The sequence below is a fragment of the Athene noctua genome, chromosome 17, assembly GCF_965140245.1.
Source record: "Athene noctua chromosome 17, bAthNoc1.hap1.1, whole genome shotgun sequence".
Taxonomy (NCBI): Eukaryota; Metazoa; Chordata; class Aves; order Strigiformes; family Strigidae; genus Athene; species Athene noctua.
The window spans coordinates 1,991,438-2,004,502 of NC_134053.1; the positions used below are offsets into that span (position 1 = coordinate 1,991,438).

Genomic DNA, 13,065 nt, shown 5'->3' on the forward strand with positions numbered 1-13,065 from the left:
GGAGCCGGGCGAACTGGCAGTGCTGGGCAGATCATCACTTGATATGGAAGATAGTCATCAGCAAAGGCTCCATGGCGAGGGACTCAGCTCAGGGCTAGTATTACCTCTTGAAATAGCCTTTTTTTTTTTTTTTTTTGGTCACCCCCTTTCATTTTAAATACCTAAAACCTCACAGTTTGTGAGTTCACGCTGGAATCTTGAACACCCAACTGACTCGGGGTATACACTTGCCATTTATTTGGCTTTTTTCATCGAACGGTGGCCAGTCAGCGATGCAGTTGTTTCTTGAAGTTACCCATGTGAAACAGATTGACATCGTTGTTTCCAGATTGGAAATGGGAGGTTAAGCGTTTTGCTCAGGGTCTCGCAGGTACTAGGCTGGGAATTCTTCTGGCGTATAATACGAAGTGTACACTTGTTCACTTGTTGTTTTACAGATGGTTCCTGTAGTTGCACCAGCACACACGGGGGGGGGGTGTGTGTGTGCAGATAAATGGCCATTCTTACACCTGATATTTCAACTGTTAATTTTGCACTACCGTACTTAACATTAATTATACTCTATGTTGGAGGTTGGAGTAAATAGGCACAAAGCCGTCTTGTTCAGAACAGGAGGTGGATTAATTTTTTTTGAGTTTTCAGTGAATATATATATTTTAAAGGTTTATTTTCATTTTTGAATCTGCTGAGATCAGTTTGCAAGGCAGGAAAAAATCCTGAGCCAGCTCAGACAAATATGAGTTGCCAGACGTACTTCAGCAATATATACTTCTGCTTTAGCACAGCGTGAAGTGTAGGCACAGAACACTTCTAACTTGAGTGTCATTGTGCCTTCCAACATCTTTTTCCCGGCCACTGCTGCTTTCTGGAGCAATTTGTTAAAATTTCCGCATGGTGTTTTAAGGTGCTGGCGTTTAAAGATGGGCTACCCTGGTTTGGGCTCCTGTTTCACCGTGCTTTGGATGCGCGTGTGTTATCTCTATACTCTTCGCTTCGCTCCCTCACGTTTCTTTGGGGATAAAGGTTATCTTTTTGTTCTTTATATGCAGTGCTTGCCACATTGATCTTCTGGTCTACTAGGGAAATTCTTAATCATGAAAGATCACCTAAAAGCCAGCTGGGGTTTATCTCAGTGTAATACTGCCTGTTGTTTTGGCTGGTCTCCTCAAGATCTGCTCTAGGCGCCCCAGTGACTCTCCAAGGGCTGGAAGTGTGGGTTGCACGTGCAGTAACGTGACTGTCAAACCAACAGGTAAGTAAAGCTTAAAGGTCATCAAACACAGGCTGCAATTCTTCATGCCCCTTATTGAAAACAAGCTCCTCAGCTGAGGGGGTCCCTTCCCCAAGAAATCAGCCTTTGCCCCGCGTGTATGGGGGTGTGATTCTCCCCGTCAGGCAGGCAGAGAGCTGCCGTGGGAGAGCTGGGGACAACAGGTACACCCCTCGTCCTTGGCACACGCGGCCTGTGGGTGTAGGAAGGTGTTTTTCCTTCTTACATCTGAAATCTTTCTCCGTAGTGTAGCAGGAATGTTTATTAAAGCTGCTTACTAAACTAAATACGCTTTCCTACATCTTTTTTTTTTCTTGCCTGCCTAGAGACGTGAGAAACGGGCTCTGTGTCACACTCGGGGTTTGACACCAGCTCACCCAGGCTGTTGCCCTCTTCGCTGCGGCGCGTGGCAGCCGGGGACGCTGCCGCAGCACAGGACAGCAGCCTGGGCCTGAAACGGATCAATGACAAAGAACATCTGTAGGACAGAGGAAATGTGTTTGAACTTGGAACCCTTTGCTAAAGCAGATGTTGGAGGGGCTGTAATTGGTACCACAAGATAGGGATTTAAAATCAAGTTAGCAGATTGAGCTATCTGGATTGGAGTTTCAGCCTCCTCTAGTCCCTTCCTCCCTCCCCCAGCCCTCATTTCAAATTGCATGTTACGGAAACGGGACAGAATGACAATGGTACTCTTTGAATTATAGGCTGCTTGGCCAGAAGAGCTGGCAGGACAGCAAATGGAAATCTGGAGAACTATGCGCCAGTTCCAACTATGAGAATTGAGATTCATTTTGCTGCTTATTTGTACGGCGTTAAAATCTGAAGCGTGTTTGCGTTGTCCAGCCTGAACCTTCCGTGTTCTTCAATGCTGAGGATATTGTCTTGTCTTGGACAATTAACCATTGTGGGTTTTATTTGGAGAACATCAAAAATTCAGCGCGAGTGCCTGACCTGTTGGATGGGTGTTAGTGAACAGCTTGAGACGTGAAAGTTGCTAAATTGGGCTCGGATTTAGGCAGTGTTTGGATGAAGGTGTTTCTTAGGGGACACTAACCGAGCCCGTTCCTACTTTTGGGAGTAGAGTGTCTCCATTCAACACTGCAGGATGGACCATACTGGTCTGGGCTGTAACTCCAGTCTAACCGTGACACTGGCCAGCTCACTTGCCGTTACGGCCGCAGTGCTGGTCCAGGCAGTGCTGCCGTGACACTTGGCCATCCCGCTCCTCTCCCATCGCATCCCCCAAGGCCGCGGTGTCTCCTCAGCAGGCTGCCGGCAGGTCTGGGGGTTGTGCTCCATCCAGCAGACCAGCGGAGCCGCTGTGGTCAGGCAGGGCCATCTGGAGAATGCTGCATCCTCGCTTGGTCAGTCTGACTCACACTTGGCCGGTCTGTTTGTGAGCCTCGGTTGTGCTGATCTGTTGTTTCTGCTTTATTTCTAGGTTGTGAGGAATCTGCGTCCCAGCTAACTCGGTGTTTATAGCGGGAGGGCTTTCTGTAGGTTTTGGTTTCCTGGTGGTGGCTCTCGGGCTGCGGGTGCCACGGTGCTCTTGAAGAACTGGGACCTCTGACCTTTTACCTACGAGACCGTTTTACCTCCTTAAAATATCTTTAGCATTTATAGTTTCTTCCCATGGATACCGCAGCGTGTTGTAATGAGGAGGAATAGAAAACAGTTATCAAGACCTTTGGAGATTTTTTGGATACATCTTCTTGTCATATTTTTAAGAAAATTAACTGTAAGCAAGGAGCAGCAGTGTAATGTTTCCAATAATGTCTTAAAACCACCGGAGTTTAACAGGAAATGTGCTTACCTTAGAAAATACTGTCTTAATCAACTTACCTTCATGTTTGCACCTTTTCTTGACTTTTGCCGAGTGGGGAATCTGCACGTGTTACCCTTTCTGTGCTTTATGCTCCCAGCACCTGGGTACTGCTGTCTGCTTCTGCCTTAAGTGCATCCCTGAAGAGGACAGACTACGTCCTGTATCAGGAGTTGGAGTTTCGGGTCTAGTGGCTACTGGAGCTCCTCTGTCACACACAGAGTGACAGAGTTATGTTTGCCATTTATTTCATTTGGGCGTGTTTGATTGCTTCAGGTTGTAGGAGAAAAGGCAGTTGTTTTCCGCTGTTAGCGCTCTGTCGTGTTAGAAGTGTTTGTGCCTTAGCTGGGAAAGGTGGAACCTGGCGGTGAATTTGGTGAGAAATTAATGGAGCTATGGTGGGCAAGAGCCACAATCCTTAGCTGGTACTAAGCTTTTGCCTAAAACTAGGTTTAAAAAAACCCTCAACTTGCGATGTGTCTGAGGAACGCGGTCTGGAAGAAGCTTGCATGTAACCTTCAAGAGAGCAGAAGAATTCAGTAAATTGGGGTAGCAGCTCTGAACAGATTGATACTTCCTTGTTAGCTCTGTTGCACTGATAAGAGAACTAGGTCAGCTCTGTGGAGAAAGCATTTTATCTGCATACTTCTCTTAACTGGAATCCCGGTGCTTGGCTGTTGTAACAGGCTTGCTGACTTGCAGCTCTGCGCGGGGGGTTGTGCTCTCCCTCTCGTGTTTTCCTCAGGGTCCGAGCGTGGTCTGAAGCCCTGTTGTTTTCCTCTCGGTGGCATGTGCTGCTTTTACTGCGGGGGGGAAAGGGGGGTGATGCAGTCAGTCCCCAGGGGTCTAAGTAGCATCTTCCATGGTGCTGGTGTGATGTGTCTGGCTGAGGTTCAGCTCTGGAAGTCCATCGCTCCATCTCTTGGCAGAGCATGAGGATACAGCGTGTGAAGAAGCATCCCTGGTGTTTATTCCAGTGGAGGAGAATGAAGGCTCTTGGAGGGGAGCATCTGAAAGGCTGTGGGCAGCTGCTGGAGCAGCGGTGGGTGTCTCAGGGTGGGAGTGTGTCTACTCCAGAGCAAGGTTTCCCTTTCCTTACCCAGTAAATCTCTTCGGTGCCGGCCGACTGCACTGAGGCATCAGGGCTGCTTAACCCACAGGTACCCTAGTCCTCTTTTCCCCATGTATTCCGTATGTTACTTGCCTCTCTGAGGTTTTGTCCTGGGTTTCAGTGCTTTTTTTTTTTCCTCTGATTTGCTCACCTGTCTTCTGTTTTCATATTTACTGACCTTTTTTGCCCAGTGTGTGCTAAATTGCCATCATGCAAATATCCCCCAATACATCACACTTCACCACCTCCGAGGTTGGCACCTTTAGTGCCACTTGACAGAAGATACTGTAAAAAGAAATAAAGAAATAAAAAACCCAAACGAGGAGGTTGGTTTGGAGGTGGTTGCTCTGGCACCCGTTCCTGCTCCTCAGCTGCCTCGCCGTTTCAGATCCAGAGTTTGTGTAACTGCTCCGGTGTTTCCCTTTGCTGGTTACCCATCCCATTACGGCATCCTGATAAATCATTTTGTGTAATGATTTTTGTGTGCATTCATTGCTCTAGCTTTATGGTAGATGACACAGATTAAATGAAGCCAGACAATGCTCTCCGTTTGGGGTAATGACTTTCAACTGCGGTGTCCTTTTGTCACCGTAAATTATGATAAATGATGTGATGTTAGATCAGAACGCTACAAGCTACAAAATGTGTGAGAGTAAGATCCCCCAAGAAGATGAATTACATACCTGGAAATCTTGAAGTGAAAAAGAGCCATTGCATCCCTACGTGCATGTGAAAGGAGTGTCAGCCACAGCGTGGGAGATGTGCTCCTGAGACACATGTGCACAGGGTAAACCCTTGGGAGATAACACGTGCTTCTTGATGGTGCCTTGAAGATTTAAGTATTACAGGCCCTTCTGACTTCGAGTTCTTCGTATTATAACGGTCTTAGAACGATCGTTTCAGGGCACAGCTCTAAAAAACAGAATCGTATCAAGTATTTCACAGGTTAGAACCAACACCTTGCACTTTGTCCAGAACAGCAATTTCAGCTTATTTTAAGTTTGGGTTGTGTTACATTTTTGAATGTGCTGGGCTCCCCAGTTGAGATATAATCGAATTCCCTGGTAGTTTGTGGTTTAGGTTCCCATCCCAAAATAGAATCTCACCAGCGGTATAACAGCTGGAAATTTCAGTATTATGTTCATATTCCAGCTTTTTGTCTTTAAAATGAAGTGAAATCAGATGGCAGGGTCTTGCTCAAACTAGGCTAAAGTAACCAAAGACTGAAAATAATCTGTGCACAAATATGATGTATTTTGGAATTGTGACCATCTGTAGTAGTGTTCACCCTTGGTTTAAATAACTCTGAGCATCTGAAAACAAAAGTTCTGTCAGCAATGGACTTAATATGAATTGATTTGAAATGGTATACCATAGAGGGAATAGCACTCTGTTTAAAAGTAGAGGACTGCATCGAGGTATTTGTCCTTTTTTTCCGCCAGAGGTTTCACGTGAAGTCCTAGGGCGAGCTGAAATTTTTGTGGCCGTGTGATTTTTTTTTTTTTTTTTTTTTTTTTTTTTCCGCTTCCTCCCTCGCCCAAATATTGCAAGACTTAATATCATGAGACTGAGCTCATGGATTCCCTTGATACTTGGAGAAGGAGACGAGGTCCTCCTTCAGCCTTGCTGGTGGCACACTGGTTCTCCACTGTGAGAGTGGTGGCAATTTACTGCTCTCGTGGTCTAACGCCAGTCGTGGCCCTGACCTCGCCGTAGCTCGCCTTGGTCTCGCGTGGTAGGTAGCGTGTTCTTTTGGGGCTTGTCAGTCCGTGCTCAGTTGCTTTCAGAGAACGGATGGTCTTTGCTGTCCTTGCTGTCTGCGTGGCTCAGCTGGTGGAGCCGGCAGCAGGCGCGTGCCTGCCTGCTCCCCCCACGGATGTGTCTCGCTTTCCTTCCTCCGCCAAAGGTGCGCTCAAAAATGCTGGCCTTAAAATGATCTGGCAGACTTTTCTTTTAGATGAGTGAGTCTGGAAGACTGTCCTGTGCAGTACGGGAAGGCTGTGAAGTGTTTCTATGTGCAGCTAGACTAAGCAGGAGGCGGGGTGTATCCACAGGCACACGTGTGTGTGTACAACGGGCCGTGCACACGCGTGGGTTACAGAGAACCTGCAGAGCTTGCACAACCAAGTGCTCTGAAGAAATGCCAGAAGTGAGCAATTAGGTAATAACCTGGGTAATATTTGTTCCCTTTTTCACATGTGGTGGGGTACGGCTGTGAGCTCAGGCCCCGCTCCGCGGCCCCTTGCTCTGCCGGGCATGTAGCGATGGTGGGACAGAGCCCTCCTTTGCCCCTGGAGCAGGACAGTGGTCTCTTCATGGCTTTAAACCCTCTGAATGCTTATATCCTCCATTCCATATGCGGCTCCGTACCTTATCTACCATATGATGTTCAAAGTGCTCTGAAGAGTGAATTACTAGATTCCTTGTGGGCTTTTCTCCGGTGCTTATCTCCGTGATGGCCAACTGCTCCACAGATGTGGCTCAGCCCTGCGGTGTTTTCCCCGTGCTGGGGGCACTTAAGCCTCAGGTTGAAACATCTATGGCCTGACTATTGGTTTAGGATTATAAAACAATTATTTTTTAAAAAAAAAAAAAAAAAAAGGATTGAGCTCTGAGCATACATCGCTTTAGCAGATGAGGCCCAAGCATCTCAGCCCAGGTGTTCAGAAAGACCTTGGGCTGCTCAGTCAATGCGTCAGTACTCGAGAAACCTCTGGGCTTCCCTGTGTCAGGCTCCCGTGGCGTGGGCTGCCTTGTCTTGTGGTTTCACCAGCGGGACTGTCCCCTCTCCCTGCTGGCCCCAGCACCCTGCCTGACCCACAGCAAGCGAGGCAGGTGTCCTCTCATATTAATCATCGTTCGTAGTCGGTGCTGGTGGTGTTGCCTATAGTGTATCTTTCTTTTTTTTTCCTCCTTATCTGCTTCTCATTTGTTAATAGTTCTCTGAGACTGTACATTTATTCCAAAGCTGCCGTTGATGTGTACTGTACGTGACCTCTTCAATAAGGCTCTGAGTTTGGGGGCTCACCATCCACAGCTGCAACTTATCTTGACGTTTCCACGCCTTTCCAGTCCGAAGTACCAACCTTTTATAAACGCTGTTCTCCCTATCCAGTGGATTTGTATCTCCTCACCCCGCTTGAACAGTAGCCTCCGGCTGCCTGTGACTTAAACTGGCCTTTTATTTCAAATGCCTCCCTTTCCAGAAGGGATCACAATCACATGGGCTGAGCAGGATTTTGTCATTAGTGGGGGGTTTTCCTGTAAGTGTTCCCTAGCAGGATGCGTTTCCTCTTGCATAAGCAGGCTGAAAACCCTCCGAAGCCACAGAAATACATCTGTTGGATTCTTGAGACAGATAAATCCTTTATAAACAGGAAAATGGGCAAACTCATGGTAACTCTTGTGACACATCATGATGGGAGATCAGAAAGAAACGGAATGAAAAGTGTCACTGTGCAAGCACGGCTGACGGCATCCTGCATTTCTAAGGTCCATTTAAATGCTGATACAAAGGCCAGCGGCTGAGCTGTGCAGCGGGCACAGAGTGGGAGACGAAGTCAAATGTTTGGTAAAATTCAGCTGGAAGTCACTTGACATTTGGGTGAGGGAGAAAAAAAACAACAACAAAAAAAAAAAAAAAAAAAAGAAAAGGTTTTGAAGGCTCTTTCCTCTGTTCCCGCCAGGACGTGTAAGATGCCGTGTGTCGCGGAGCGGGATCCAGGAGATCAGCGCGCTCGTAGATCTGTCAGCACTTCTATTGTAGTGGTCTTTGCAGGGTGTCTAACGCTTCTGTTTTAATTTTGCTGAGGGCTGTAACTCTGGCAAAATTTAAACTCCTTTCAACTCCTAGCTGTGAGGTTTTAAATCCTCCAAATTAGTACTTTACCCAAAAAAAAAAAAAAAAAGGAAAATATTTCCTGTCTAGCAAGTGTATGGAGATCGTTCCAGCTCCTTAGCTAAGATTTAACAGCACAGACAATGATCTGATTAACTTCCTTCTTCAAAATTCTTCTCCGAGTCCCCTTCCTAAGAGCAAATCCCTAGCACAGCCCCACCGACCATGCATGTGCTTGCTTGCCCACTCTGGTATTTCCAAAGTCACTTCCCAAGGGTCCCGGCTCATAGTTTTGCATATGGGGCTGAATCAGTCTCTCCTTATGGTGAATCATCTCAGATGTTGGTGTCTCACCTGATAATCCTACAAGTAGCCAACCTGGGAGCCCCTGCCTGCAACGCGGCCCTGCTGAGAGAACCTGTGGCGACCAAATTCAGCTGTGGTTGTCTCGCAGATGGAGGAGGGAACCCTTCGCACTGCAGTATTGAGAAACAAATGAGGATACTAAATGCCCTTCATGTTTTCCCGAGAGGCTGGGGTCGAGAGAAGATGACTTTTTGGTGCTCAAGATCAAGCTTAACCCTGTTTTGTTTTTCACCTGCTGGCTTTCTGTGGTGCGCTGAAAGATCCAGAGCCACTGCTCTTTATAAGTACAGCCTGCACATTTCCAAATCCCCCCCCCCCCCCCTTCCCCTTCTCTTTGGAGAGCAGCCAGATCAAAATGGCTGTGATCCAACGCCAAGCATCACTCCCTTTGCTATGGAAATGAGGACTTGGAGGCTGCTCACCATGTGTTCATCAGAGAGTTCCTGCTAAGGATGATGAGCTGTAGGTGGGGAAGAGGGCAGCGAAGGTGTGCTCGAATAAATCCGTTTGGAACAAACAAGGGTATTTTTGGATACATCTGACTCTTTGCATTTTTTTTTTTTTAAAAAAGTCATGCATAGAAAACCAAAAAATTACCCTTTCCATCCAATGGTAAAAATGAGGGAAATAAAGGAGTAGAATTTCCCCATAGGGTAAAGGGTGTTTCTCTGCCATTAGAGTACAAGGGGGGGGCAGACCTCCCAGTATCTGATATTTGAGAGAAGTTGTTTTTTTCTTTGTGGTGTTCTGGTATTGTTCAAGCGAAGGAAAGATATAATTATCCAAGCTATACAAATAATTATTCTTCTTAGCTATCATATCATATTCCCAGCATTAAAGCAGACAAATTACAAAACCCCTGGGTACACGACACCTTGACACCGGGCAATTTGCTGCACGTTAACTCAGCAAGGCAGGTTTAAACCCTCGCTTTACCTTCTTCAAAACCATCAGATTTTAATCTTGATGCACAGTGGGATGGGAACATTGCCAGTGGGTGAACAGTCATGAAAACTGACTGTGCACAAAGCAGAGGACTTTTCCCTTCTCCTAGTCGAGTTACACGCCCCAGGCAGAGGAGCGAGTAGGGTTTTGCTGCAAGGTTTTCAAGAGGGAAAGGGTTGAGGTGGTTGCAAGCTTCCTATGGTGTTGCAGCACGCTGGGGCTTTGCAAGACCATCCCTGCTTCTTTGGGGTGGCCTGGCGTCACCTCGCCTGCCGGCGGGGGACGGAGGTGGCCGAGAAGGAGGAAGGAAGGGGGTGATGCTGCTCTTGCAGGGTGCTCGCCGCAGGACTTGGCGGGGTCGAAGCTGTGGATGCAGCACCCAGAGTGCTGACGGCTGGGAGGAGCCCTCTCAGGATGAAAATGTCTGACAGGTCTCTGAATGAGTCTACGCAATAAATTAGTAACTGGGTGTGGAACTGCATTTTTTTATGATGTATCTTAATTGGGCCTCGGGCAGCTTGATAGTACAACGTGTTTTTTGTCTTTCGGGGATCTTTGAGTTGAAATTCGCTGTTTCTTTGTGCGTGATTCAGCGGGGCTGGGGCTCGGCTGGGTTCCTGCTCTGAATCCACGCAGGGAACGGGGCTGGTGTCCCTGGATGGAGCTGTGTCCTGTCTCACCCTCCCTCCCTCCCCGCCGGGGACGGCCACGCTGCATCCCCGGGGAGCCCACCGAGCCGCCTGCGCTGGCAGCGCTCCACCTCGGGGCACGACGTACCATCTGCTTCGGCAGAGTTTCTCCCATCCGTTTTGGAGAACTTCATCTCTGCCTTTGCCTGCAAAGAACACAAAATCCCACATCGTGCTGTGAGCGGCGCAGTTGGATTCCCCCTCCCCTGCGATGGGTGCCCTTCGCTGGCAGGTGATTATTTATCTGTCCCGTGTGCGTGATGGTTTGCTCCCATTGCACTGTACTGCCTGTCCTACAGCTTCACCTGCTCCGGGCAGCTGTAGGGGCCGAACGTGAACTCTCTGGGTGTTGCTGTGCGTTGTGAGCGTGAAAAGAAATCGGTGTCTGGATTTTGCACTCCTTCCTGGAGCTGGAGAGCAGCTCCTGCTTTATGACTTCCCATTGCACTTTGGTGTCACTGGGTGTGTCCAGCGTGGGCCGGGCCTTTTATTTGTGTTGTGAGTTAAATAGTTGACAGAAAGCGTAGTATGCAGTTCTATTAAGTGATGTAAAGTACAGAGGAAGCCCGAGTTCGTCTGTAATATGATGGTAATCGTTAATAATTTACACAGAGCTTTTTTCACGTGGACATCTCCAACGCGCCAATCGTTCGCAAAATTTTGCATTTAAAAGCTACGCCCGTTTATTCTTAAACCGTGCGAGCTCTCAGTAAAATGGTGTTTGTGGTCCTTCTGTAGCTTTGAAATATCCGAGTTAATCGGGGAGAGTTACCATTTCGGTATTGATGTATTGAATCGCTGCAGGGAAAACCCACCCACTCGCCGTGGCTGGAAATGAAGGCCGAGCCCTCAGTGCCTGTGTCAGGGCAGCGGTGGCTGCAAGCCACTGCCATCTGCTTGGCCCTGGTGAAAGCGGTCGGTGGCCTCCAGCCCACACCTGGGGACAGATGTCCCCAGCGCAAAACCGACCCCGTAATCGCCGCGTTGATCTTCCGTGTCTGCAGAGGAGCCGGCTTTTCCCCGAAGGGGTGACTCTGGCCTGGGCTGTGCTCCCGCCGTCACGCTGGTGGCTCTGATGGCACTTGCACCTCGGCAGCGGGGCCGTGTCGGCAGCACCTGCCCCGACTGGAGACGGAGCCGCTGTGGACGTGGCCAAGGCCAATTCCCAAATGCTTTGGGTGCACGTGGTCGGGGCGGGGGGGAGCTGGAAAACAAATACTCTTTTTTTTTTTTTTTTCCTCTTATCTATGCAGAAACTGTAGTATTTCACTCGATAGCTGTTATGTTAATGGTAACATTTTTCTTCTCTTCAAATATACTACCTGACTGCTTATTTCCCAGCTCTGATGAGTGCTTTCTGCTAGTTATTCAGCTTTTTGTTGCTGTTAATTTTATTTTTTTTTTAAACCTCCGAGACTACAAAACAGCCATCATTCTGAAGTCTCTTTTTCTCTGCGCTTTCAGGCAAAGCCTTTTCAGTTAGAGACAGACGTCAAACCTTTTATCACTTCTGCTGCAGACAGGCTGTGCAGAGGGAGTCGTGCTGGAGCTGCGTTCAGAGTCTCTCACTTGAGAGCATCAGGCTGGTGGGGCTGGAGCAAGAATCTCCGTGAAGCTTGAGCAGTTTTTCCCAGCCTCTGCATGTGCTTGGGGACCTACTGGGAGGCGAGATAGGAGGTGGACTCTGCTTATTTTTATTTTTTTTAAATTTTTTTTGCTTTCCCCCGAGACTGAGGCAGAAATATTTTTCTCATATGTAAAAGCAAGATGCTATATGGAGGCTCCTCTTCCTCCTGCGAGCACCATCTGAGGGAAAAAATCTTGTATGATGGGAAAAGCCCTTCCCAGATGCGAGGGCGCTGTAAGGTTGTGTACGTGGAAGGCAGGACAGTCGCTCGCTTCCAGGGTTGGTGTCCACATGCGGTGTTGTGCCCGTGTCTTCTTCCAGGGCTCGAGTGCTGGAATTTTCCATGTCAGTCCCTTTCCCTCTATTCTAACTCAAGCCTTCTTGAAAATTATTTTTCTCAAGAGAAGGAGAAGTGCTACAGACACACTAAGTTAATTTGAGTCATTAGCTTGTTTCCATTACTCCTTTCTGCCTAGGAGACTTAATTTTATTATTTTTCAGTGAGATTTTGGAGTTAGAAGAAAGAAATGGAAGCTAGCAAACATGTGGAACCACTTCACAGGAACACCGGATTTTCAGAGCTTGCATTTTTATTTACATCTTCTGGACCCTGTCTGACTTGAAAGTAAACAAGTTCAATCTGAGACCAGATTTATCCCCGAAAATATGTGGAGACTTGTCTAAAAACTGCTTTTAGGATTAGGAACTTCCTTTACTGCAATAAGAGAATACATTTACAATGGGAAAACTGATGCTTAACCAGCAAATTCTTTCTGTAAAGCACCCTTGGAAATGCAGTTCAGTTGTTTGGTGCAAGACAGCCCAAAACTTTATTTAAAACAAAAAACCAAACCAAAACCCAAGGCAAAACTGGCTGAGAACTTAGCAGGTCCAAAGCAAGGTGCAGGAGCAGTGAGTGAGGCTGTATTTCTATTTTTCCTGTGTTGCTGGAAGCTGGGTGATGGCGCAGATGAGCGGGTCCGTGGAGGTCCTTGGCGGGCAAGCAGGAGGTCCCTGCACCTGTAACTGATCTCCTTCTTTTGACGTTCCTCTTCTCTGCAGACACAATGAGGCGAGTGGTACGACAGAGCAAATTTCGGCACGTGTTTGGCCAAGCGGTGAAAAACGATCAGTGTTACGACGACATCCGCGTTTCCCGTGTTACTTGGGATAGCTCCTTTTGTGCAGTAAACCCCCGATTTGTTGCAATAATTGTAGATGCTAGCGGTGGCGGAGCCTTCCTGGTGCTGCCTTTGCACAAGGTAAGTGCTTTTTGAAAGTTTTTTTTTTTTTTTGCTGTTACACGCTCAGCTTCGTTGTCATTTCAGCACTTGTTTATGAATAACATTAAGGCTGTGAAGTCTGTGCCGTGTTGTGACAAATCCTGCTCGGCA

General features: G+C 47.7%; 1 protein-coding gene across 1 annotated transcript in view; it reads left to right on the forward strand.

Moving 5' to 3' along the window:
• The window catches only part of CORO1C (coronin 1C), a 54,790-nt gene that overhangs the window by 11,780 nt on the left and 29,945 nt on the right, over nucleotides 1–13,065 (forward strand). The window contains exon 2 of the mRNA XM_074921068.1: nucleotides 12,734–12,933. Within this exon, the coding sequence (XP_074777169.1) occupies nucleotides 12,739–12,933 (195 nt within the window). The 5' untranslated portion in view covers nucleotides 12,734–12,738. The remainder of the gene's footprint in view (nucleotides 1–12,733; nucleotides 12,934–13,065) is intronic.